This window comes from Panulirus ornatus, chromosome 5 (assembly GCF_036320965.1).
Source record: "Panulirus ornatus isolate Po-2019 chromosome 5, ASM3632096v1, whole genome shotgun sequence".
NCBI lineage: Eukaryota > Metazoa > Arthropoda > Malacostraca > Decapoda > Palinuridae > Panulirus > Panulirus ornatus.
The window spans coordinates 9,635,756-9,663,261 of record NC_092228.1 but is presented as its reverse complement, the minus strand read 5'-3'; the positions used below and the strand labels follow the sequence as shown (position 1 = coordinate 9,663,261).

The following is a 27,506-nucleotide window of genomic DNA, read 5'->3' as shown; positions in this document are numbered from 1 at the left end:
GGGAGGAGGAGGAGGAGGAGGAGGAGGAGAAGGAGGAGGAGGAGGAGGAGGAGGAGGAGGAGGAGGAGGAGGAGGAGAAGGCTGGAGGCCGGGCGGGTTACCGTACTTGTCATTCGAGGGAGGCATTGCGCCTCCTCTGCCTAATACCAGGCCAACCAATTGTCATAACTAGCGCAACACAACATCACCAACGGGGAATACCACACCCCCAATGCTGCCGAGAGCATTGCAACAGTCGTCCTTGTGTTGCCGGTCCACACCACCACCCCACAGCAGCAGTGTGTGTGTTCCCCCCCCCCTCCATCATTTCCTCCTCCCCCCTGGCTAGCGATGCGTCTTGCGTGGCCTCGTTCGTTCTCTTCGTGCGTGATAACGTGTGGCTCATCCTTCGTCACGGTGCGATGTCTCGCCTACTGTCTTCATCCTTCACTAAGCGACGTCGCTATATTTTTTTTTTCTTCACTCTTCGGTATATGGGGTTTTGATATTCCCCTTTCTTCAAACTGCAGCCCTAACCCTCGGACATCATAGAATACGTGGGGTTACGACCTCCGTTCCCCCGACATATATAACTTGCGATATACAAACGAATAAAAAAAAACATTTGTATTTCTTGTACACATATCTTCACGGATACGTACCCAACAATGGAGGTCTCTTTTCATTCAGGCATATAGGGTCAACTTACGGGTACACGACTTTTTAAAAAAAAAAAAAAAGACATGATGTAAGCCTAACTTTTACACTGCTGATGGTATCATATTAATCTCTATATCCGTCACTAGTTACATAATCCTTATATAAAATACAAAATTTCAGAGAGGTACAGAAGGAAGGGGAGTATGGCTAAAAACAGTTCTGAGGGAAGGGGAAAACCTGACGTTTCAAATGGGGTAGGTTGTAGCTGCTGGGGAAGACAGGAGAAAATGGAAGACTTCTAGAACTGAGCGGTGTAAGGATAGAAATCAGACACAACAACGAGAAACGGGAAGTACTGTCAACAATTGGGGAGCAGATTATATTTATAACAGCAACTTGAAATCACTAACATCTACTGGAATCATACTGGTTATCCAAGAGGCGAAGCTTTTCGGTGATATATACAACCAGAATTGTGCAGTTTAATCTACCATTCAAAAGCTTGAGCGACCCAAGGTTAATGGACAAGTAAGAGTTATTTTAAGTCGCAAAATACATCTAACGTCCTTGAACCACTTGACCACAACGGTACGACCCTTGAGTATGACTGCGTGATCCTTGGTCGGGTGAGGATCAGGTCAAAGCCCAATCCATCATATACCCTAGGGTCGTACCGTCGTGCTCTGGGGGTTGACATTTCGACGTAACGGTGCTACTGTTGTGACGATGGTGGTGGTGGTGGTGTTGAGAGCAGCGGTGTGCTGGTCACATGGTGATGGCGTAGTGTTAACTACAGTGGGAGTGTTAGTGGCGGCGCTAGCAGTGATGTGAAGAGATGTATAGTGGCATGGCATGGCTGTAGCTGTGGTAGTGTGGTGGCTGGTGATGGTGGGTGAGCGAGTGCAGCCACCACACACACACACACACACACACACACACACACACACACACACACACACACACACAGCCAACTAGCCTAACAAGAGGGAGGCCAGGAGGAAGGAACCTCTACCATGCCCTATCTATCCTGCCTGACGTCATTACTCAGTCCTGGATGTTGTTTCTGCCCTGTGTACAGTCTGGCCACTGGCCCGCCTCTGTTGTTTGCTATGGATGCTTTTGGTTGCCTTTGGCTGATGCCTTTTATTTCTATAGCTGGGTTGTAGTTATTGATGAATTTATTACTGTAGCTGAGTTGTAACTCATGGCGTTTACATTTCTTAAATTGGGTTGTGATCTCTAAGCAACCTTCGCTAGAGTGGGCACTCACCGGTGACAGGCCCGTCGCATCTTACCGTCACTCGTGTCACGAAGACAAAACATAAACAACTTTTGGCCATTGTGGTCTAACCTCCTCCTCCTCCCTCATAGCCTGACCTGATCCTTCCTCGTCCGTCCTTACTCACTTCCCCTCTGCTTTCCACATACCTTCCCTCCCTACCTCATCCCCGTCCCCCCTTGGTCTTCAATCCCCTCATGTTTAACGTTTATCTATCCCTCTTCTGTGACACTGGGACTCTTCCTACCTACCTTCGGTGCTGCGGTGCTCCGATACACAACTTACAAACCCTCGTACTTACTGTATCACCGACAAAAAAAAAAAAAAGAGAAACGAAATGCCAATACATGGTGAGCTACGCTTCGTTTCGTAACTCTACATAAAAAAAAAAAAAAATCTGGTACTGATATCAAATCTTTGATTCTTTTGTACGCATTTTTTTCATAAATAAAACCTAAATACCGAATCTAAAACCTAAATACCGAATTAAAGATTAAAAATAAAAGAGTGTGTCTTGACTCCCGCCCTAGTCCACAGAGGCGAGCCCAACCTCTTTGTGTTCAGTGCTTGTCATTTCTCTGGTTCTTGTGAGACCCCAGGCGACTTGCCACATACGGTGGACGTGGAACGCACAAGGCGACCCACAATAAGACGAAAATGAGAGTGTCAGCTCACAGTGTGTCTTCGGTCGACTTACATAACACGACTGTCAGCATTCAGGGGAGAGGAGAAAAAATTTACAGCCCTCCCAGACGACCACCACGGGGACGACGACGTGGTCATCCCGCCGCGTGGGATACAGTCCCGACCTCATCTCCAGCCACGATGGGCCTCGGCCGAGGGGGACCAATGATCATCCCCCGGAGAGCGACGGACCCCGGCGGTTTTGGGGGGGTAACACGACACAGGTACGGGTGCGCCACACGCCCCGCTGTCGACCCCCTTCAGCATGACGACTCGACACTTGGACAACGACAAGGACGACCCCCTGGATGTGATGGCCTGGCCCCCGACCCGAACTTCAAAGGGCCAGGTCAAATGCCAAGGATCATCTCGGCGTAAACAAGACGTTAAAGCAATGAGACAACAGGTCGTAGACAGGTATATGAAGGCATCAAACTGTGCTATGATAACTACCAGTCTTACTCTGGAGAGGTTAAATATGACATTAACATGTTAACGACGACATTAACAGGTTAAAGATGACGTTAAGAGCAAACACTCACTCATATACTTCCTTTATTTTTGCAAAAAAAAAAAAGAATTTTGAGGACTTTTTACACACTGCTCAGCATTTAATGACGCCAAAATAAATGCTGCACCGCGGTAGAGAAGTACACACACACACACACACACACACACACACACACACACACAGAGGCAGAGAGAGACACAAGCACAGATACACACTCGTACTCACGCGACTGTAATTCTGCCACGCTGCTCAAACTCATCTTGAGTAACAGTTGTTCTCAGACCCATTAAATCCGGGACGTTGAGCATAAAGACGCTTGGGAGAGGAGGATGGTAATGCATATGGAAATGTGGCAGGATGTAGTGGGCTACGGCCCTTCTCGTGCCCAACAGTGTCTGAAGACCGGCATTAATCTCTCGAGTCTTTTCCTTAAAGATCCCCTCCGTGCGAGAAGGGCTCTGCCCGCACTGAGGTTACGCTTCGAGTGAGAACTTAACCTCTGGCGATGCTGTGTTATCATAAAGCAGAGTCTCTCGTCAAACCATCATACTATCGTAACCCTGTGGGTATAGGAGGCCGGCTAGCCTCCTGTACTATCCTAACCAGCAGATGTATGAGGCTAGCCATCCTCACAGTTATCACTCCAAGCATCGCGTCGGTAACAGCAATCGATAACTTTTTTTTACCAAGCGGTACTTCCCTGAGGTTAGGCTGTCACAGTGGCCCCACAACTTGTCCCCAGTCCTTCATCTTCAAACCTCCTTCCCACCAGCAAGCAAGCCCTTGGGGCTGGCCCAGGACTGGGAGGCCTCAGCCAGTGCCCAGTCCTGGTACGGGTTAAGGATCTCTCACTCTCTCTCTCTCTCTCTCTCTCTCTCTCTCTCTCTCTCTCTCTCTCTCTCTCTCTCTGCAAAGTCTACTTTCAGCTAATGTCCTGCGTACCGGCAGACGGTGGCGCGGAGGGCGGGTGGAGACGTGGTCGCGGATGGTGTGGGCGGGCGTGGTGCTCGCGGGAGACGAGGCAGGCGGCGGTGCAGCTGGTGCTGCTGTGTGTGGCCTCTTGCTCCTGGACGCTACTCCTCATCTCACTCACCCTCACCTCCCCCACCTCTACCTCCACCACTCACAGGTAACCTCCAAAGCTCATCACCTCCAATGTTCACACAAATTTTGGATTCATCCTTCTGAGTATCCATACAACTTCCTCACTCCCCGCCGACACACAGGTGTCCTCCTCACTCCCCGCCCCACCACACAGGTGACCTCCTCACTCCCCGCCACCACACAGGAGACTTCCTCACTCCCCGCCACCACACAGGTGACTTCCTCACTCCCCGCCACCACACAGGTGACCTCCTCACTCCCCGCCACCATACAGGTGACTTCCTCACTCCCCGCCTCCACACAGGTGACCTCCTCACTCCCCGCCACCACACAGGTGACCTCCTCACTCCCCGCCACCACACAGGTGACCTCCTCACTCCCCGCCGCCACACAGGTGACCTCCTCACTCCACGCCAACACACAGGCGACCTTACCACACATGACAAAGTTTGATGACAAATAAGAAACAGATGGAGTTACTCTTGAGGAAGGTGAGGAAGTACAGTAAACATTAACCTGGTGATCTTCAGCCGGCAGGTGGTGGAGGTTGTGGGAGCCCCTGGGCCACACTGGTCTGGTGGGAGTGCCGGGGCGTGCGAGGAGTGCCTGGCCCGCCGAGGACCTCCCAGCAGCTACTGGCGGGTGTTCCAAGGTCCACTGCTGCAGGTGGTGGCTGCCCTGAACCGACTGGACCAACCCCTGGCACCCCCAGCCCTGCGGGCCCACCTACTAGGCACCAGGACCCTCCTGCGACACCTTGCCTCCGCCCTTCACCTACACATCATGGACGCTGCCGGCGACGACACCGAGGGACACCCCGACACTGAGGCGGCGGTGCTGGCGGCGCCCGGCAAGCCACACGGCCGCCTCGCTTGCCAGGAACGATACCTCGGCTCCAAAGTGGGCTACCCGCGCTACCGCCAGGGCTTCGCGCGCGTCAACTGTTCCGCCGTGCCCCTGCGGGAGGTGGTGACGGCCGTACTGTGGGACGTGCACGAGAAGCACCTGATGAGTGTCCTCTCCGACTTCGAGCGTATATACCCTGGTCTGCCTCTACTCTTGGTCACGGACGCTACGGTGCGGGACAGGGCCAACCTTATCACGGAGCCGCCCGGGACATCGGTGCCCCAAGCCCTCGCTAGGGTCCTGACCCACGTGACCACGCCATATGTGCTCCTTGCCCCGCGGCTGTCCCAGATGAGCGGCCACTCACGTCTGGAGAGGCTAGTGTGGGTGGCGGAGTGGGCGGGGGTGTGGGCGGTGGGCGGGTCTGTGCGGGGTGTGGACGGGCGGTGGCGGGTGGGATGCGTCCAGGCCAGGGAATCGGGAGGCCAGCTGGTATACAGCCGGGGTTACGAGGCGTCCCTCTACGAGTGCCAGCTGTGTCAGGCGGTGGAGGGCCCGCTGGTGATGCGGACGGCCGCCCTGGCCACCCTCACCTGGCCTAAGAACACCACCGCCCACCAACTCCTCCTCCCGGAGCTCTTCTTGGAGGCCCAGGCCGGCGCGGCGCCACACCAGCACGCCGCCGCCGCCTGCCCCGACGCCATGTTCCTGGTGGCATCGCTGGAGCCTCTGTGGGAGGCGGCGTGGCAGCCCCGCCAGCGGGAGCGGGAACTGCGGCGGGTTGCGGCCCTGTGGCGGCCCCTGGCACGGCGGCGGCAGCTGGCCCGCCTCCAGCTGCCGTCCGGAGTCACCGTCAACTACCCGTGCGACTTCCTCCCCACCGTCCGCCCGGAGCACGCGACACGCGCGTGGCCCGCCAACAAGAGCATCTCAGCAGCGTGGGCGTGTGAGGGTCGGGAGGTGGCCGCCTTACTATCGGCACTCCTACAGCAGTGTGCCAGCGTCCAGGTCAGGTGCTTCCTGCGTGAGCCTACTCTATCAGGTCAGTACTCCTGAATTGTGTGGCCCATTCGTCACAATAGGTGAAATATAACCACACCAAGTATAACCACACTAGGTAGAGCATGGAAACAACATGTGGACTATAAAGACACGAGGTATAACCGCATTATGTACAAGAGACCACTCCTGCATAACAGTGAAGACGCAGGGGGAACAACGTCTCGTAACTCGTACATCTTACGAATATAATAAGGTTCCAACCTCCTCTCCCCCCACCCGGATGTCACCAGCTTCCTCTCCCTCCTCACTCTCCTCCCTTCATTCTTATTTCCTTACCTCCCTTCGTCTCCTCTTTCCCTCCTCCCTCAGGAGCGGCTAGCGGCCAAACGAGTCTCTGGTCCCCCCGGCCCGTAATGCCACCTTGTCCTGTATACATTAATCACACTCTCACATTCAACTCCCAAGACTGAGTTAATTATTCTGCCATCACTTGGCGGATTTAGCCAAGCCATTGTCACACACAGGAGCCTCTCTCTCTCCCTGAGCAGAAGACGTTTACTGTGACGACCTGGGTGAAGCAGTGGTGAATGTAATGGGCTGTATTATAGACACATAAAAAAAGAGTTGCTGGGTTATTTTTTCATTAACGACTACTATACAGCACACGTTTAAATTCTCAAATGATTATCAATGTTCAGTATTGGGTGCATCACACACTACATGCTGGTGGGAATGTCTCATAACCAGGCAACAACTTCTCTTCCTGGGAATGTGTTTGTAAACCCAGCTGTAATGTGGCGGGAGGATACAAAACAGTGACCAAGTGATCAGTGCCGCTTTTTGTTTCCGTATTCCGTTTTTGTTTTGTTTTTTGTCGTCCGTAAGTGAATGCGGAAACAAAAAAAAAAGACGGAGTGATCATGTCCAGTATCATTTTCTCCTCATGATGGTGGAAATTACAGAGAGGAGAAAATGGAGCTGCTTAAGAATGATTCTGTTTTCTTCCTACGTGGTCGAGAGAGAGTTGGTTTTGCTGTAGGTGGGTAGTGATTGATATCATGTGTTGTGTGTGGGTTTTGCCGCACTGAGGTGCGGAGTGGTACCCCGTGTGGTGATGAGTGGGGCCGTATGGTGCAATACAGCCCCCGTGTGGTGATGAGTGGGGCTATATGGTGCAATACAACCCCCGTGTGGTGATGAGTGGGGCTGTATGGTGCTATACAGCCCCCGTGTGGTGATGAGTGGGGCTGTATGGTGCAATACAACCCCCAATGGTGATGAGTGGGGCTGTATGGTGCAATACAACCCCCGTATGGTGATGAGTGGGGCTGTATGGTGCTATACAGCTGCCGTGTGGTGATGAGTGGGGCTGTATGGTGCAATACAACCCCCAATGGTGATGAGTGGGGCTGTATGGTGCTATACAGCCCCCGTGTGGTGATGAGTGGGGCTGTATGGTGCAATACAACCCCCGTATGGTGATGAGTGGGGCTGTATGGTGCAATACAACCCCCAATGGTGATGAGTGGGGCTGTATGGTGCAATACAACCCCCGTATGGTGATGAGTGGGGCTGTATGGTGTTATACAGCTGCCGTGTGGTGATGAGTGGGGCTGTATGGTGCAATACAACCCCCGTATGGTGATGAGTGGTGCTGTATGGTGCAATACAACCCCCGTATGGTGATGAGTGGGGCTGTATGGTGCAATACAACCCCCAATGGTGATGAGTGGGGCTGTATAGTGCAATACAACCCCCGTATGGTGATGGGTGGGGCTGTATGGTGCTATACAGCCGCCGTGTGGTGATGAGTGGGGCTGTATGGTGCAATACAACCCCCGTGTGGTGATGAGTGGGGCTGTATGGTGCAATACAACCCCCGTATGGTGATGAGTGGGGCTGTATGGTGCTATACAGCCCCCGTGTGGTGATCAGTGGGGCTGTATGGTGCAATACAACCCCCGTGTGGTGATGAGTGGGGCTGTATGGTGCAATACAACCCCCGTATGGTGATGAGTGGGGCTGTATGGTGCAATACAAACCCCGAGTGGTGATGAGTGGGGCTGTATGGTGCTATACAGCCGCCGTGTGGTGATGAGTGGGGCTGTATGGTGCAATACAACCCCCGTGTGGTGATGAGTGGGGCTGTATGGTGCTATACAGCCCCCGTGTGGTGATGAGTGGGGCCGTATGGTGCTATACAACCCCCGTGTGATGATGAGTGGGGCTCTATGAGCGATGATGGCACATGTGATGCTTATATTTTCTCCCCGTATGACATGTGGAGATACACCCCGTGTGATAATGAGTGTGTAAACGCTGATGTGTGACGCATGGAGATACCCCGTGTGATACTGTGTGGCGTTGATGTGCGATGATGCTACCCCCTTGACTAACATGAAGTGTAATTAACCCCCTCGTGCAACGCTTTACCCCCCCTACTAACATGAAGCGTTTACCCTCCCTCCCTCGTGCATGATGCAGCGGTGGTCGGGGGCGGGGAGGTCCTGGCGCTGCCGGGGAGGACGGTGGAGCTCGGGGTGGCCATGGCGGCCGTCCTGCCACAGCTGAGACATTTACCCGCCCTCACCTCTCACTACACCACCACCCTCGGTATGATAAACCTCTACGTACGTTTTTTGTTGTTCATGATTCTACGCTAGAAAATGTCGCTAATCTTTAGCAATTTTTTTTTTTTTCCATGTCATTTCCCATACTCTCTGTGAAGTGTTGCAATGACCTTGCTTTTTCATTCTTAGCTTAATTTTTATATTCAGTCATGATCTAAATATTCTGTTTTAGTGTTTCATCCATCGCTATGAGGGACGCGAAGTGTCTCCCTCTTCATCAAGAGTACTTATTGTTCAATGTATGACTCAGATGGCACTTTACACTTTGAATGATCTCTCACTACCACTTTAACGTTCAAACTCTCTCATACACATGTCCTCCCTCGCCACCCACTGACCAAACCCTGCCTCATAATGTTCTTCACCCACGACCACTAGTAATTCACATTACCATCCACTTAACCTTACTACGGCACCACATTGGGTAAACTCATATTTTGGTACAGTGTTCCGAGAAAGACTTCATCGCACCCGTCACACCCTTGACACGCCTGCAACACCCTGCAGTCCACACGTTATCAATCAACTTTTCCCTCCCTCACAGTACAGGCGCTGAGGCATGGCCGACGCGAGACACGCAACCCTTTTTTCTAAGTATGACTCCAGACTCGATTCATCACACTTTTTCCTCTCTATTGTATCTTTAAATGTGGTTTTACTTTGGAAGATCGCACGACTAAATATCTCTCACTTCGTCGGCCGCGTTTGCACAATATGTTTATCTGTACCGTGTGGATATTTGATGACCGTTTCAATTAAAAACATCCGTCAAACGTTTAATAGATCGCCTCATTTTCTTTGGTAAATTGATTCTATCCGTCAATATTTTCATGGAGTGTTGTTCGTAATGAAATTATCAATAGTTTCATCTTGTCATTCGTTCGTACGTCGATACTTCACGTTATACTAGGCTTAATTACAAAGTTCGATACTCATTTACGATTCCATCCGGGTATACAAGATGTATGTGAAGTGGTTAAACAACCTACTACTGGATCATCCTCCACACGACTGCCATCATCATACACACTCATCCTGGCAGACCCCCACCACAGTCTGTTGTTCCCTTGAGCCAGCGCCCATGTAGCCAGCACACACCGACGCGCCACTCCATCACGTCTGTCGGGATATGTCTCAAGCGCCATAAAACACCACACACACACACACACACACACACACACACACACACATCCCTCTCCCTCCGTTACTCCCTCACTGGCCTGTTTAAAAGACGGTATCACTTACACTCCCATGACGCTCCATCAATCTTCTTTGCTCCTCTTGTTTCTGTCCCCAGCTGAACTCGCACTGTGTAAGGCGTCTTGCAACATTTAACCCCATTTGCAAGACAATGTGACCTTTGGTATGATGTCCTGGTCTCTCACTTGACCCCTATGGGTCAACTCAAAGGCCAGGCCATCATACCTAAGGGTCGTACCATCGTATACTCATAAAATTAAAGAAATAAATCCCCCCCCCCCCATATGTCAAATCTTCTTTGAGTCATTTTCTTTATAAAGTGGTATGACTATTCTGTTCTGTCGAAACTCGTCCCTTCACTGCAAATCCTCCAAGGTTTTATATATAATTTTCTTTCTTGCCATGTTCTTTACTACTTTGAAGATCTAAACACAGTGTTTCTTTTCTTTTTCAATCTCCATATAAGAAGCAAACTTTAAATGTGCCGTAGACACATAATAAACACAGGGCTCAACGATGATTATAATCACACTATTTTTAATTTTTTCTTTCCCCGACGGTAGAGGACAAGACGTTAAGGGTTGAGGGTCGGTGGTGGGCGGTGACCGTCACGCCCACGCAGGCCGCCCACACAGTCCACTGGACCAGGTAAGACTCGGTGTTCTGTGCGTGAAGCGTTCTTAAGTGTTCAACACATGATTAAGTGTACTGAGCTGTGATGTATGTGCACGTCAGGACACCATTTGAATACGATGGCGTGGTCGATTTAAATGGTCGTATCGATTCGATCAATTTTGGTGAAATATATTCCCAGAATTCGAAAGTCTGCACATATGACAACACCATCCACGAACCCTGTATAATATTAACAAATTAATGATGTCGAAAATTTAGGTGTGTACTGAAGAAGGCGTATATGTGTTTTGTGTTGTTGCAGGGTTGAGGTTCTGGCTGGGGTGTGGGTATGGGCTCCGCTCCCGCTGGGCCAGCAACACTGGCTGGTGAACGAGGCGGGTGAAGACTTGGCCCTGCGCGTGCCCACCTTGGAAGAGGCGAGTTCGGGGCAGGGCCTGCGAACGCTCACCTCCCCCCGCTGCGCTCAAGGACGCGCTACCCACCTCATCATTAAGTCGCCCTGAGTTCTATACAGACAGTATATATATATATATATATATATATATATATATATATATATATATATATATATATATATATATATATATATATATACATATTCCATTACCTGATGAGCTTTTCACTCCTATGCTTTCTTTTTAAGAGGTTTTCGGAAATAACCTGACAGATTTTTTTTGATAAGCCTTCCTTTACAATGTACCATAACTTTCTATAATTAGGCTGTCCTAAAATGACATTAACCCACGGCCGGAGCTGACCCTTACGTCTCATTACCAGCACAAGGGTGAGTGCTCTCGGCTCACATTCACTTCTCTATGCAAGCTTAAAAAAAAAAAAGGAAAAAAAATCAATCACAAATGCGGTACTGTTACTACGCCTAGTTGCTGGCCACTTGAGGATCAGCATGACTTTTTTCTTAATTGTAAATCTGCATATACATGAATAAAGAACTTGGATCAGAGAGAGACAGGTGTGTGTGTGTGTGCGTGCGCGCGTGTGTGTGTGTGTGTGTGTGTGTGTGTGTGTGTGTGTGTGTGTGTGTGTGTGCGCGCGCGCGTGTGTGTGTGTGTGTGTGCGCGCGTGTTTGTGTTTGTGTTTGTGTGTGTGTGTGTGTGTGTGTGTGTGTGTGTGTGTGTGTGTAAAAGTGTTTAGACCGTGAAGAAAGAGGATGACAGCATAATGGACGAAACACATATTAAGGACATACGTAAGACTTAACCGTAAGACTAATGTAGCAAGTGACACATTTTGTAGGTGAACTTGACAAACATTTTCGGAGTAAGAGTCGTCCTTTTCCAACAGGTAATACGTTACACCAGAGGTATATTCTATATCATACACCAGAGATGTATAATAACGTAGTAGATCATATTTCACAACGGGGATATAATACATGATATCACACGTATCACCAAAGATACACCATCGAATAATGTATCATATCTGGTAACATGACATGATATGTTAGACCACGCGTAACACCAGAGATATATTATGATATGTTTACCAAGAGTTGTATTATGCTACGCTTGTCACATACACTATGTCGGGCTGTATCCAACGCGAAAACTGTTAATAACACAGTATCCCTGCTGGTGTTTGTAGCTTTAATTCAAATCACTTATTTACAGAGTTAACCCAAGCGAACAAAAACATTCCCTTAAAGCCTCAAATGTTTCAAAACACTTCCCATTCCCACAGTTACCTTCCACAACCAGGCAATTCGCACCTAACGAAAAATAATAAACCAAATCCCGGAATGAATTTAAATCAGTGTGAGATTATTTAGCCACCTGTGTGGTGAAGGGTACCATGTATTATCTGTTGGAAAGTACAGAGACTCTTTATCAATTATTGCGTAACTAAATAACCTTAATTAGTAATCGCTCAAGAGAGCACAAAAAGCGCTACAGTTAGCCCCTGAAACTAGCGGAAATCACAGAGGTAATATTGTGTAGTCTTACAAGTAGTCGCCTTAATTAATGATATAGGAAAGTTAACTTAAGATAACATTGTAAATTAGCCAGATATATTTACAGCGTGTTCGTTAGCGAGACATCTTACAGCGTGTTAATTCCCGAGACATCTTACAGCGTGTTCAGTAGTGAGACATTTTACAGCGTGTTCATTAGCGAGGCATATTATAGCAACGTTCATTAGCGAGATACCTTGCAGCGTGCTCATTATCGGAACATCTCACTGCGTGTTCGCTAGCGAGACGTCATCTTGCGGAGTGTTCATCACAGGGGCATAGCAAGGTCATCGGCGAGACAACTTGCAGTATATTCATTAGCGAGATATTTTACAGCGTGTTCATTAGCCAGACATAGCACAGCGTGTAACCATGTACTCTTGGAATGTGCTCACGTAATTTCAAAGAAATTATGATATAATCTAAGGGTTTCAAAGCAGTGATACCAAACTTGTTATCGACGTATGACATAAAGTAATTTCAATCATCGTAGTACAATGTAAAGCAACGCAACATTACAGAGGTGTGTCAAGGGAGGGCAGGCACCTGCCAGCCTGAGATGAAAGTGTGTGGGAGAAGGATAATCATGTCTGCTGAGCAGCGATAAAAGTGCGTGTCATAGGCGAGCGTTCGTTCGTTCGGAAGATAAAAGTGCATGTTAGGATGGCGTCTGTTCGGACCAAAGTTCATGTTAGGACTGTATCTGTTCGGAAGATAAGAGTGCATGACAGTACAGCATCTGTCGAGTACAGAAAAAAGAAGTGAAGTGGTTTCTGACGTGCATGAATGTTGCACCACTAACCTGTTCCCTTCCTTCGCCAAACACAATTCCTATACTATCTAGTCTCAGTGGAATACAGTAAGATACTTTGAAAGCAATCAAATATTATGTTTATGGTATTACCTCACGTAGAGAACTACAAGATAAAATACATATTCTGTCTAACATCCCCACACAGGAATATGTATGTATTTGGCTTTCAACTAACGACTCATGAACACCACGTACCACTTGAACGGACCTGGCGTACCACCACTGGTTCTACATGCTTACCCAGTTGGGAACCAGTGTGTCAGTGGGTGGAAAAGAAAAAAAAAAAAAAAAAACAGAGCCGTGAGCGCTTGACAAAAGGTGAGGAAAAGGAGCTGAGAAATAATGAGAAATAAAAGTGTGTGTCGTAAAACGAAAAATACCCGGATTATGAAAGGATGGTATGTACCCGCATCGTAGAGATAATAATTATCAAATACATGAAAATATTCCCATTTGGGGCAAGACAAACGTCCAACAACTATGTATCACGATTATTGTGATTTTTGAACAACACAGTCAACTTAAAAAAATCTATATTGCAGCGAAAGCCACGAAATTAGGAAGTCAAAATTAAATTTTACAGTACAAGAAGAAATTACATAAAATACAATCAATCAATCAATCAATATATATATATATATATATATATATATATATATATATATATATATATATATATATATATATACCTACGAGTTCATTTCCCTCCAGTTAGCGGGATTCACTCAAACAGTAATTTCAAAAGCATGTCGTTCCGGTGGCGGTGTACTGGGGAGCCGAGTTCCCAAGCCCCATCATTAGTCATCCTGTGGGAGTGGCGGCCAGGCAGGGGCCTAGTTCGGTCCTCTAAAGTTCGTCATCCTACATGACTGCTGTTGCCGGATGCAGGAGTCTAACTAAACCCTCCCCCCAACTGGCAACACTGCCACACGGCCAAACCCCGGATGACGTTACCAACAACGTCTTTTGTTGTTAAGCGGCAGAGTTGCCACGACGCCTTTAATAACATTCCAGCATAATCATGAATAGTAATAAAATGTACAGTTGAAGGTAGCAAGAACAAAACGACATGGCTAAGTTAGTCTATTTCTAGTTTATATTCAAAAACAGCGAAAAAAATTTTTTTGATCTTTTCTACTGTCGTCTTTAAGAACTTTGTCTTTATTCACTGTTGTCCTTACGATTACAATGCAACCAAGAAATTCATTTCCTTTTTCCTTTAACAAAAATGAATGTGGCAGAGCATTTCATTATAAGGTACACTGAGCATAGTTACTGTACACCATGCAAGTTGATAACTGGCGAACTAAATCCTGTAATTTCTTACTTAAATCACCCTCCTGGTGCGTTTGGGCCATTAGTGTATATACGCTATATAGTTACTGTTGTATTTTCTGTATTGCAGTTATGTAGGCATTAAACCTTTCAACCTCTTATAATTGCTTTAACTCCCTAGGCTAGTCTTACGGCTAGTTACCGTGCGACAGATTAAGAGCTCAATATGATATATATATACATATATATATATATATATATATATATATATATATATATATATATATATATATATATATATATATATATTCTTATGAGTCCACGGGGAAAATGAAACACTCATAAGAATATCTTGATCACGCGCAAAATTGTGATCCTTTCCAATATATATATATATATATATATATATATATATATATATATATATATATATATATATATATATATATATATATAACAGGAAATCTTTATTGTTCAACGTACTGCCAGGACTTTAAATATCCAATGTTTAGTGCGTCTGAAGATATATTCTTTTAAGGAAATCGACGAGCATCAAAATTACATCTTGTAGTGAGAATTATTCAAATATATCAATATTCTAAGGAGTCTCTTAAGAATGCCATTAAGTTAAGATATATTCTAAGGTATCTCTTAAGAATGCCATTAAGTTAAGATCATCTGGGCGACTCAGAGACATTAATAACATGCGGCAGATGTCTTGAGTCAGAACTCGAAATAAGGTAAACATTCTCGTATAACTTTGCATTAGATGGCTCCGGTAATCTGCCGTCCGTCCACACCGGGTCTGTCGCACATTCCTGGCAACACAGGATATTGGATGTTACAGCTATTAATGTTGGACGCTTGAGACAGCAGACAAGCGGCGTCCATCACCCCACCACCCACTATTGCCATATCAGCAAATGCAACAAATACCTTATATCTTATTTTTTTTTCTTCTCTCTATCTACTTTGATCAGTACATTTCAGTAACTCTAGTTCAACTGATTTTTGACGATACTATTTCTGACGTAGACAATCCAGTTTGTGACCTATAAACCTAACACAGGAAGAAAAAAAAATACCAAGTAGACAAACATTTGAAGAAGTTCTGAACGAAACAAAAAAAAAAAGAATTGCCACACATTGATCAGCCTAATAAGATCAGACAGGCCGCAATTAACACAAAATTAGATTAACATCTTTTGTGGGTGATATCGATTTACTTGTGGGCTGGGCTGCTAGCAGGTGGTGGTGGCCGGCCGTGCCCACCCTCAGCGGTTGGTGGCCGGCCGTGCCCACCCTCAGCGGCTGGTGGCCGGCCGTGCCCACCCTCAGCGGCTGGTGGCCGGCCGGCCGTGCCCAGCCTCAGCGGTTGGTGGCCGGCCGGCCGTGCCCAGCCTCAGCGGTTGGTGGCCGGCCGGCCGTGCCCAGCCTCAGCTGTTGGTGGCCGGCCGTGCCCAGCCTCCCATGGTGGTCACAACCTAACCTAACCCCTCATAACCAGAACCCTGTGGTCCTGCACCAGTACTATTCCTACGGTAAACCCCCAGCGTGTGATCCTGTTGCCAGATGTTCATTAAGTTTAATGTTTGTCTTGAAGGCAGAGGGCGTAAAATATCTTAATCAAATGAAATTCATGGCCGATATGTCTCATAATATAACACTGACGGCTTGTAACACAAACATACCCAAACATCGAAGCCACTGACAACTCAAGACTCGTGAAAGGAAAAAAAAAAAAAAGGTTTAACGATAACAAAAACATTTAATTTCGGCTTCTGAGTGTTTACGTTTTTTTCTGTTAAGACCCGATATCTGGCTATCCTCGAGAGGGAATGTTATCCTTAGTCGCACACAAGAATTTAGTCCAGGGACACAAAAGGTTTTGGAAGAAAACTAACACGAAAGCTACAGGAACCGTTTCCCTGAGAGACATTTATAAGACCCTCTGTCGCCTAGAACAGCGACTAGCAAGGTTTTACGACTGTTATCCTGCGATAACGGGAAAATAATGTCCAAGGGCCAGTTTTATTTTCAGATATGACACATATATGAACAATATCAAACCCTGACGCTGGATATAAACCATTAAAACTTAATATATATATATATATATATATATATATATATATATATATATATATATATATATATATATATATATATATATATATATATCAGACATGATCCCATACTTGGTGTGTCAGTGCTTATGAATGAGAACGTGCTGGTAAAGGTGGCTATATATGAGACGTACAATTCGAGCATCTATTCAGTGATCACAGTGACCAAGGCTACGTAACCCCCGAGCGACGGGTCTGGAGAGGGACTATGATACTCCCACGCATTAGTGCAACGATCATGTAGGAGTAACCACCCAACAGCCGGTTGTAATCACCCTAGTTACGTGTGTGATCCTAAGGCGAGTTACATACCATATAGAGAGACTTGTTGATATAACGTGACATCAGACCTGTCGGAAATCACCAAGATGACTTATTTGATACCAGAATAAAACATTCTTAAGGTCTAGAACCTTATTAATTTTCTCAGTAAACCGTATTTATAGGTTAGACACATGTATCCTTAATTAAACCCACGAAAGGACCCAGCGTTACTTGAATAAACGTCCCAAAAAATTTAATCTGTAGGTCACCTCCACCTAGGAAGGGTAACCTAGGCTTCAAATACGACGTGGCATTATGACCTTATTCATCTACACTCGATCAGTGTCTCTCACATCCATTCACTCTAGTGGCCATAACATTCCATCACAGGTTCTCCAACTTTTCCCTTCAAGACGCTGGATCTATACTCAACTTCACCCTTCATTCTCACCACTCCAGCAAATACGTCTCCACCGCGCGCATTTTTACCCGCCAACTTTCTATTCTAGCCGCACATTTCACCCGCATACTTTGCCTTAGTCCCCCAAACCTCCTCGACACACGGAAGCTCTAGCCCGCTCCCTGCTTTGCCTTCGAAGTGAACCAACAATTGGCTCCTTCTTCAACACGCGGGCATTTTATTCCCCACCGAACTATCTATACCCATCATCAGTGAGCTGCCCACAAGAAGACCCTGAGCCTTACATCGTCAACATACACACATGTAACACGACTCCGCTGTAGTAAACACAAGCCTCGCTTTTACAGATACACATGGCGATTTTCTTGCACTCTTGGTCTATCTTCAACAATACCTTCGCATTTTGGCAAGCTCATGTGCCGAACTCCTTCATACGTTTCCATTCCTTTCTTACAGAAAAAAAAGCAACAATTCAATCTTCAATTACCCGAGCGGTAGAATACATATCGTTCAACTCCCGCCCTGAGCCACTCAACTTGGTGAAACATCTTTTCTAAAGTGAACTCAACCTCCCACTGACCACCAAGGCACTCGAAATGTCCCACACATAATTCCTTTATTAGACACATAGCTAGTTAGTCTTAACCTACTTCACTGGGTCAGATGAAAAGTGTGTTCTTTTCTGTTTATCTCAACAGTGCAAGTATTCGAGTGTACGTAATCATAATGATATACGAAAACAGAAGAATAACGCGTGTTCTGATCGCATTTATGAGCTTTTAACTCTTTATTAATAGTGTTGTCAGCTGTAGTTTAGTTCCTTATTTCACGTGGTAGTGATCGAAGACCTCACGTTTATCCTCTTCACCACGATGGTACGACCCTTGAGTACGACGCTGCGACAACTGAACACGACGGTACGACCCTTGCTGATGATGATGATGATGCCCTGGTCATCAACCTTACTTTTCAAGGTTTTGGGTCAAAGACTAGGCCATCATACCCATGGGCTATACCGTATAGTCGTACTTAAAAGAGTGTTGCACCGTCGTACACCAGGGGGTTGTACCATCGCGCTTGAGAGGTCAGATGTTGTCAAATGTTAGCTGTTAGCAGTACATTCAAACAGACTGAAGGCCGTCCATTAGCATTAGAGTAGTTGTAAGGCAGTGGAGCCACCACCTGACCACGCTCAGCAGACCCATAACCCTGTACAGTCTTGCTGAACCACTTGGAGTCTATCTGAGACTATTGGCTTACCGATGGGTCTTGGGCAGACGTGTGGGGTGTTAGTGAGCCTTTGAGTTCTGGGCGTATTGATAAGTCTTAGGGAGACTTATACGAGTGTTATCAAGTCTCTCGGAAGTATAAAGCCTTGTGGACTCATGCTAAGCCTTTTGAGTCTTTGTCAGTATTGCGGAGTCTTTCTGGTGACTGTGAAGACTTGATGAGTCTACTTAAGTCTTGCTAAATACTGCAGAGGCTCCAAGCGTCTTGCCAAGACTTGGGGAGAATAGTGAAGTCATACAGAGTCTGCTGGAGTCTTATGCTAAGACTTTGGCAATTTTGTGTAGCTTTTTAGAGATCATTACGTCTTATTTAATCCATGTGGGTGTTGCCGACTTCCAGAGTCTTCTGTAGTTTTGATGAATCTTATGATTCATCTAAAGACTTGCTGAACCCCACTGTGAGGTGTGTTCAAACACTTCTTCTTCCTGCTGAACACTTACCAGTACTGCTAGTTCGTGAGGCCTCTTACTAGCATGCGATGTCAACAATGCGGGCCCAGGGAAAACGTTCCAACGTTTGTCTTGCATCCAGACGTTTGTCAACCCACCAGCAGTCGTGCCTCCCCTCACTCCCTCCTTCACTCACCATCACAATCATCACCACGGCTTCGTCTGCTCCACCAGTCACTCCTCCACCACTAACGTCGCTCACCTCACCTCCAGGACCACTCACCTCGGGCAAACGTTTCCACCTCCACCACCAACCTTATCCACCACGAAACTCAACCGCCCTTCCACCACAAACCTCACTCAACCTTCCACCAATATCACCCACATCCCACGCCTCTCACCACACGTGCCTGTAGCTCCCTCCCTAACACCCCCAACTCCCCAACCATGTCGTGATGGATCGTCCGTCAACAAATTACCCAAAATTGTCTTAAAAATCGACAGGTCTTGAGTAATGGTCTGGCGGGATCACAAATTAGCGATCAGGCAAACCTGTACGTCACGTCCAGACTCCCTCTCTGCGCCAAGTCACTCCCCTTCCTTCCTCACGCCCTAAGGAAATAATATATCTAAGGTCGTCTGTATATTTTCTACTTTCTACTAGATCTGGTGCACACCCATTACAAAAATTTATTTCTTATTTTTTCATTTCCTACTTATCGTTTTCGTGTATATATATATATATATATATATATATATATATATATATATATATATATATATATATATATATATATATATATATATGACGGAAGATTGCATAGGATGATCGCTGTTATACCACCCATGTGACGATGGTACACCACCTCTTGCGCAGGAGAGGACGAGACCCCTGGGTACAATGACCTCAACCCGCGGGTCAAAGGCCCGGGCGTCATGAGTCGTACCGTCCGTATCAAGGGTCGTCCTGTGTCACCCACGGACGTCGTGCCGTCGTGCTCCTGGGTCGTCACATAGTACCCAACGCGGGGTGGCGGTGGTGGTGGTTGGGGAATAATCTCTATTCATATGGTTCTAATACGTAAAATATCACTTCTCGAAGTCCGACTGGAGATCACAAGACTCTCTTAAACCAAAGGAGGAAAACATATCCAACTGCGTGACGCTTTCACACACACACACACACACACACACACACACACACACACACACACACACACACACACACACAGACAGACAGACAGACACACACACACACACACACACAGACACACACACACACACACGGGACCATACAACTTGGGGCCGGATTAGTGCGACGTGTCACAATGTCGCAACCGGCCAGAACTCTGGGACATAACCTGATTATACATTAAATTATCTGAAGGCGCATGATTCGATTTGAATTCATTTGGCTCGAGGCCAGGGCCAAGGTCCTGGGTTAAGGGGGGGTGTATGTGGGGGTGGGGGGATTATCATATAATTTCTACCTGAACTTAATGAATCAAACGACTCAGTCCGAGACACCGATCGCTTAACGAGGAGCCGCCCCCAGGGGGGAACAAGGGGTCGTCCACGCTGCCCTGATACAGGACGACGGTACGACCCATGATGATGATGACTTGACCTTCGGCCACACTCACGAGGGCTGGGTTAAAGGGTTGTCACGAACTCAAGGGTCGTAATGTGATGTTCAAGGCATGCACCACCCTGGCCACGGGTCGTACGCGTCTTGCTCAACAGTTTAACAATCACCTGTATAATTAGAGCAGGATTTAATGCCCATATATATATATATATATATATATATATATATATATATATATATATATATATATATATATATATATATGCTAAACTGTACCCCCTATCTATTCGAATCTATCCATTAAACTGTACCCTATCTATCAGAATCTATCCAACAAAATGTACCCCATCTGTATGATCTATATTCTAAAAATACAGCCCCATCCACCTGTGTCTATCTGTTGATGAATGCTGTCTGAATGAAAGGAATGGTTAACGTAAGTGGTCCTGACAGTTTACGCCCAAAATCTGTGATCGCTTTAACAACCGAACGCAACGACGGTACATCTTACACCGCGCATGAATCTGAGAGTTATTTTAACATGCTGTTTACACACATCATAATACGGTAATGACACACGACATAATATATACGTTAAGTGGTTACGCTGTGTTCATACGCCAACATGTCTGTTGAGAAAGTTGTATTCTTGGAGATGTCTATGATCTACACTGAACGAAATGTAAACAGTGCGTTGTGTGGCAGCGTTGCACAAGGTGCGTTGCGTGGCACAACGTTGTACAGTCGTGCGACATGACCAGTCCAGCACGTACAGTATCATGTCTTCTTATCCTCAGCCGCAAATGATACGCTATGTCTGTATGCTATAGCCTGTGGTGTCTCAAAATAGCAGCGTGGCGGGAGAGTCAATTGTAAACATTGCAGTTAGTGTTAGAAGCAATAGAAAAAAAAAATAATAATGTACGGCTAGGAAAATGATGTATATTTCAAATAGAAATCCATAGCAAGGGTTTTTTCGTGTGTGTCAATATTGTATAGTAATGACGAGTCAGATTTTACAGGGTATAACAATTAGGAGAGAATTAATCACCTGTTTAGGCTAATGTCTTGCTAAGTAAGTTAATGTAGAGGGTAAGTATCCCTCCTCCCTCTACCACACCCCCGAGAATTCACTGTATTCTGACCTCGACTCCCTACATGATTTTCTAGGGCTCAAGAACTTCATTTTTAACTGCTTGAGGACGACGGTATACGACCTTAAAAGTACGAGGGTGTGTCCCCCTTGGATACGATGGGCCCGGAGCTCTCTCACCACACACAAACCCCTTTCCGGGCATCATCATCATGTGAAAGACCAGTCCATGACAGTGTCCGAAAGGTCGCATCGTCTTGCTTACAGGGTCGTACCGACGTGCTCAAGGGGTAAATGCAATTCATACATCTACGTGCCATACACGTCTCGCTGCGCGTTGGCGGCACCACCACAACTCTTCCTCACCCCCCAGCTACCCCCAGCTGGCGTTACTGATTCAGAGACGACCAATACCTTTCCAACACACCAATGGACGAAATACCAGTGGAACAAAATGTCTACCTGTTTAAGTTTCCAATTCGCCTCCCTACACACACACTGGTCTATCTCTCTACCTATTACCTACGAAGGCACTGACGTGTCTCCCTCCATACCTATTTAACATATCTATGTTCTATCCGTTTTCAGAATCGTCTATCGATTCCATCCTCTATCCGTTTTCAGAACCGTCTATCGATTCCATCTTCTATCCGTTTTCAGAATCGTCTATCGATTCCATCTTCTATTCGTTTTCAGAATCGTCTATCGATTCCATCTTCTATCCGTTTTCAGAACCGTCTATCGATTCCATTTTCTATCCGTTTTCAGAATCGTCTATCGATTCCATCTTCTATCCGTTTTCAGGATCGTCTATCAGTTACATCTATCTGCCTATCCATATCACACAAAAGCCCTTACTGTATATAAAGGAGTTTATCCTACACATACATTATTCTCTCTTGATTCATTTCCCATCTATCATATTCACGGTTAGTTCAGCCACGATCATATTCCTATGCTGTCGATATAGAACATTTACATCAACATCGATCTATGCAAATAGTGATAGAATCTAATGTCTTTGTCGAGTATATCTTGATTTCTATAGCAATAAAAATGTCCAGCTAGAACCTGTGCGTTTGATTCACCTGTGATACACCACATACAAGATGGCTGTAGACTCTTAAGATTTCAGCTCTAACTTTTTTAGCTTTAAGCTAATGAACTAATGACACGATTTTGTAGCTTTAAGCTAATGAACTAATGACACGATTTTTTAGCTTTAAGCTAATGAACTAATGACACGATTTTGTAGCTTTAAGCTAATGAACTAATGACACGATTTTTTAGCTTTAAGCTAATGAACTAATGACATGATTTTGTAGCTTTAAGCTAATGAACTAATGACACGATTTTTTAGCTTTAAGCTAATGAACTAATGACACGATTTTGAAGCTTAAGCTAATGAACTAATGACACGATTTTCCCGAATGCTTACAAGCCGTTAACTTTACCTAAAGTCTTAGCTACAAAGGACACCTCTCCTTCGTAAAGAGCTTTCCTTAAACCTAAACCTTATCTTTAAACGATGACTTTCCATCCTGATGGCTTTCCTTAATCCTAAACTCCACTTTAAACGTAATTATTTTTTTTAACGGCAACTTCCATCTTAAAGGCTTGACTTAAACCTAAACCCCTACCATAATCCTTTAATGTAAACAACAACTTTCCATCCCAAGATCACAGCCGCATGACTCATGTGAGACCCAATCCTCCACATTTACGATCTTCACAGTCTAATGTGAGACTCAATCCTCAACATTTACGATCTTCACAGTCTAATGTGAGACCCAATCCTCCACATTTACGATCTTCGCAGTCTAATGTGAGACCCAATCCTCCACATTTACGATCTTCGCAGTCTAATGTGAAACTCAATCCTCCACATTTACGATCTTTGCAGTCTAATATCACAGACCCCCTGGAACTCCATACAGCAGGAGGTTGCACACGCGCACAGCAACGCGGGGTACAGCAGGCCCTCGCAGTCACATACACAGTTTTCTATGGTTACGGAGTGATAGAAAAATGAGGGGGCAGCAGACTCATGATAACATCAGAGTGGCTGTACAACAGGAACATTGTGGTGACATCGCATGGGCGAGGAAGAAGACGTCACGGGCAAGCAGTCAAGACCTGCCAAGTAAAAGAAATAATGGCGCAACAGACGGGAAAAGACTGTGCAGCAGACAGGTAAGGTCAAAGGAAACGCTATGACGAGTGATCAAGCAGTAGATATATGGTGCAGCAGACGCGCAGTGTAGCAGACAGGAGACTGGTTGTGCTGCAGCAGTGCAGTAGCAGCAGTGGGTGGTGCAGGAGCGGCAGTGAGGCGGTACAGCAGCGGCAGTACAGCAGGGACAGCGAGGACGGCGCAGCAATAGCACAAGCAGGCAGCAGTAGGGCCATGCACCGGCAGCAGCAACAGCAGTGGGGCGTTGCAGCAGCGGTAGCAGCAGGGGTCGGTCGGGCGGTGGTGCAGCAGCGGCGGCATCAACGAAGTCGCAGCACCCACCTCCTCCTCCTCCTCCTCCTCCCTCCCCCGGCTGGAGTTGAGCCAGGCAGCAGGCCAGCAGGCGGGTGGTGGTGGGCCGGCGGGCGGGCGGGCGGGCGCCTGGCCGTGATGGCCCTTGATGAATTAACGTTCACACTGCCTGATTATATATATTGGCCCAGAGCAGTTGTCAAGCACACAGTACTTCCAGCCAGCCAGCCCACCCGACCTACCCGACCCCACTACCTACGCCTTCCTCACTCCACCCCAGCGTCGTCTTGCACGGGGCTACACAGATTGAGAGAGAGAGAGAGAGAGAGAGAGAGAGAGAGAGAGAGAGAGAGAGAGAGAGAGAGAGAGAGAGAGAGAGAGAGCGGGCGGGCGGGCGGGCCTCAGGGAAAAGTGGTGATATAAAACAGTAATGGCTCGGGGCCACGGGATTCATGAGAGGAGAGGACGGTGCTCAGGACCAGACACAACCCATATATTCCTGTCTCGAGATCTATTTGTGTGGCTATCTGCATTCCTTACCCCCAACCCCCACCTACCACCAAACCCGCTCTCGATCACTCACCTTCTCTCTCTCTCTCTCTCTCTCTCTCTCTCTCTCTCTCTCTCTCTCTCTCTCTCTCTCTCTATCTATCTATCTATCTAGCTATTTATCTCTCTCTCTCTCTCTCTCTCTCTCTCTCTCTCTCTCTCTCTCTCTCTCTCTCTCTATCTATCTATCTAGCTATTTATCTCTATCTCTCTCTCTCTCTCTCTCTCTCTCTCTCTCTCTCTCTCTCTCTCTCTCTCTCTCTCTCTCTCTCTCACACACACACACACACACACACACACACACACACCGAGAGAGAGAGAGAGGGGGGGGGGGGAAATCCCCCCTCCCCCCCACCTCCGCGTAACAACACATCAACACACACGTTTCCCCACAATACCGACCGTGACTGCCATTTTCTGTGTGTCACACGATCAAGTCGTCGTAGGAGGAGGACGGTGCCCGGCCGTCCGTCCGTCTTCCCCTTAACTCGCATCTCATAACGAGACCGACAGCTAACAACCCGCCGTGACCTGTGCAACGACAGTGTGAGTCACCACGACTCACAACAACCATTATGATCGTCACCACAACCACAACAACCACAGTGATCGTCACCACGATCATTACAACCACCGTGATCGTCACCACAACCACAACAACCACCGTGATCGTCACCACAACCCACAACAACCACCGTGATCGTCACCACAACCCACAACAACCACCGTGATCGTCACCACAACCACAACAACCACCGTGATCGTCACCACAACCCACAACAACCACTGTGATCGTCACCACAACCCACAACAACCATTATGATCGTCACCACAACCCACAACAACCACCGTGATCGTCACCACAACCACAACAACCACTATGATCGTCACCACAACCCACAACAACCACCGTGATCGTCACCACAACCCACAACAACCACCGTGATCGTCACCACAACCCACAACAACCACCGTGATCGTCACCACAACCACAACAACCACTGTGATCGTCACCACAACCACAACAACCACTATGATCGTCACCACAACCACAACAACCACCGTGATCGTCACCACAACCCACAACAACCACCGTGATCGTCACCACAACCCACAACAACCACCGTGATCGTCACCACAACCACAACAACCACTGTGATCGTCACCACAACCACAACAACCACTATGATCGTCACCACAACCACAACAACCACTGTGATCGTCACCACAACCACAACAACCACTATGATCGTCACCACAACCACAACAACCACTATGATCGTCACCACAACCACAACAACCACTGTGATCGTCACCACAACCCACAACAACCACTATGATCGTCACCACAACCACAACAACCACCGTGATCGTCACCACAACCACAACAACCACCGTGATCGTCACCACAACCCACAACAACCACCGTGATCGTCACCACAACCACAACAACCACTATGATCGTCACCACAACCACAACAACCACCGTGATCGTCACCACAACCACAACAACCACCGTGATCGTCACCACAACCACAACAACCACCGTGATCGTCACCACAACCCACAACAACCACCGTGATCGTCACCACAACCACAACAACCACCGTGATCGTCACCACGATCATTACAACCACCGTGATCGTCACCACAACCACAACAACCACCGTGATCGTCACCACAACCACAACAACCACCGTGATCGTCACCACGATCATTACAACCACAGTGATCGTCACCACAACCCACAACAACCACCGTGATCGTCACCACAACCACAACAACCACCGTGATCGTCACCACAACCACAACAACCACCGTGATCGTCACCACAACCACAACAACCACCGTGATCGTCACCACAACCCACAACAACCACTGTGATCGTCACCACAACCACAACAACCACTGTGATCGTCACCACAACCACAACAACCACAGTGATCGTCACCACAACCCACAACAACCACCGTGATCGTCACCACAACCCACAACAACCACTATGATCGTCACCACAACCCACAACAACCACCGTGATCGTCACCACGATCATTACAACCACCGTGATCGTCACCACAACCACAACAACCACCGTGATCGTCACCACGATCATTACAACCACCGTGATCGTCACCACGACTCACAACAACCACCGTGATCGTCACCACAACCACAACAACCACCGTGATCGTCACCACAACCCACAACAACCACCGTGATCGTCACCACAACCACAACAACCACCGTGATCGTCACCACGATCATTACAACCACCGTGATCGTCACCACAACCCACAACAACCATTATGATCGTCACCACAACCACAACAACCACCGTGATCGTCACCACAACCACAACAACCACCGTGATCGTCACCACAACCACAACAACCACCGTGATCGTCACCACAACCACAACAACCACCGTGATCGTCACCACAACCCACAACAACCACTGTGATCGTCACCACAACCCACAACAACCACTGTGATCGTCACCACAACCCACAACAACCACTGTGATCGTCACCACAACCCACAACAACCACCGTGATCGTCACCACAACCACAACAACCACTGTGATCGTCACCACAACCCACAACAACCACTATGATCGTCACCACAACCCACAACAACCACCGTGATCGTCACCACAACCACAACAACCACTATGATCGTCACCACAACCCACAACAACCACCGTGATC

General features: G+C 47.2%; 1 protein-coding gene across 3 annotated transcripts in view; it reads left to right on the top strand.

The window, feature by feature from the left end:
* LOC139748247 (uncharacterized) overlaps positions 1–14,968 on the top strand; it is a 73,242-nt gene extending 58,274 nt beyond the window's left edge. For 2 of the 3 annotated variants that reach the window (XM_071661149.1, XM_071661139.1), the window contains 5 exons: positions 4,062–4,242; positions 4,748–6,105; positions 8,550–8,678; positions 10,459–10,543; positions 10,833–14,967. In XM_071661149.1, the coding sequence (XP_071517250.1) occupies positions 4,062–4,242; positions 4,748–6,105; positions 8,550–8,678; positions 10,459–10,543; positions 10,833–11,034 (1,955 nt within the window). In that variant the 3' untranslated portion in view covers positions 11,035–14,967. Of the gene's footprint in view, positions 1–4,061; positions 4,243–4,747; positions 6,106–8,549; positions 8,679–10,458; positions 10,544–10,832 lie in introns of all 3 variants that reach the window. The other variant, XM_071661160.1, reaches the window with a different exon arrangement.
* Positions 14,969–27,506: the final 12,538 nt, after the last annotated feature.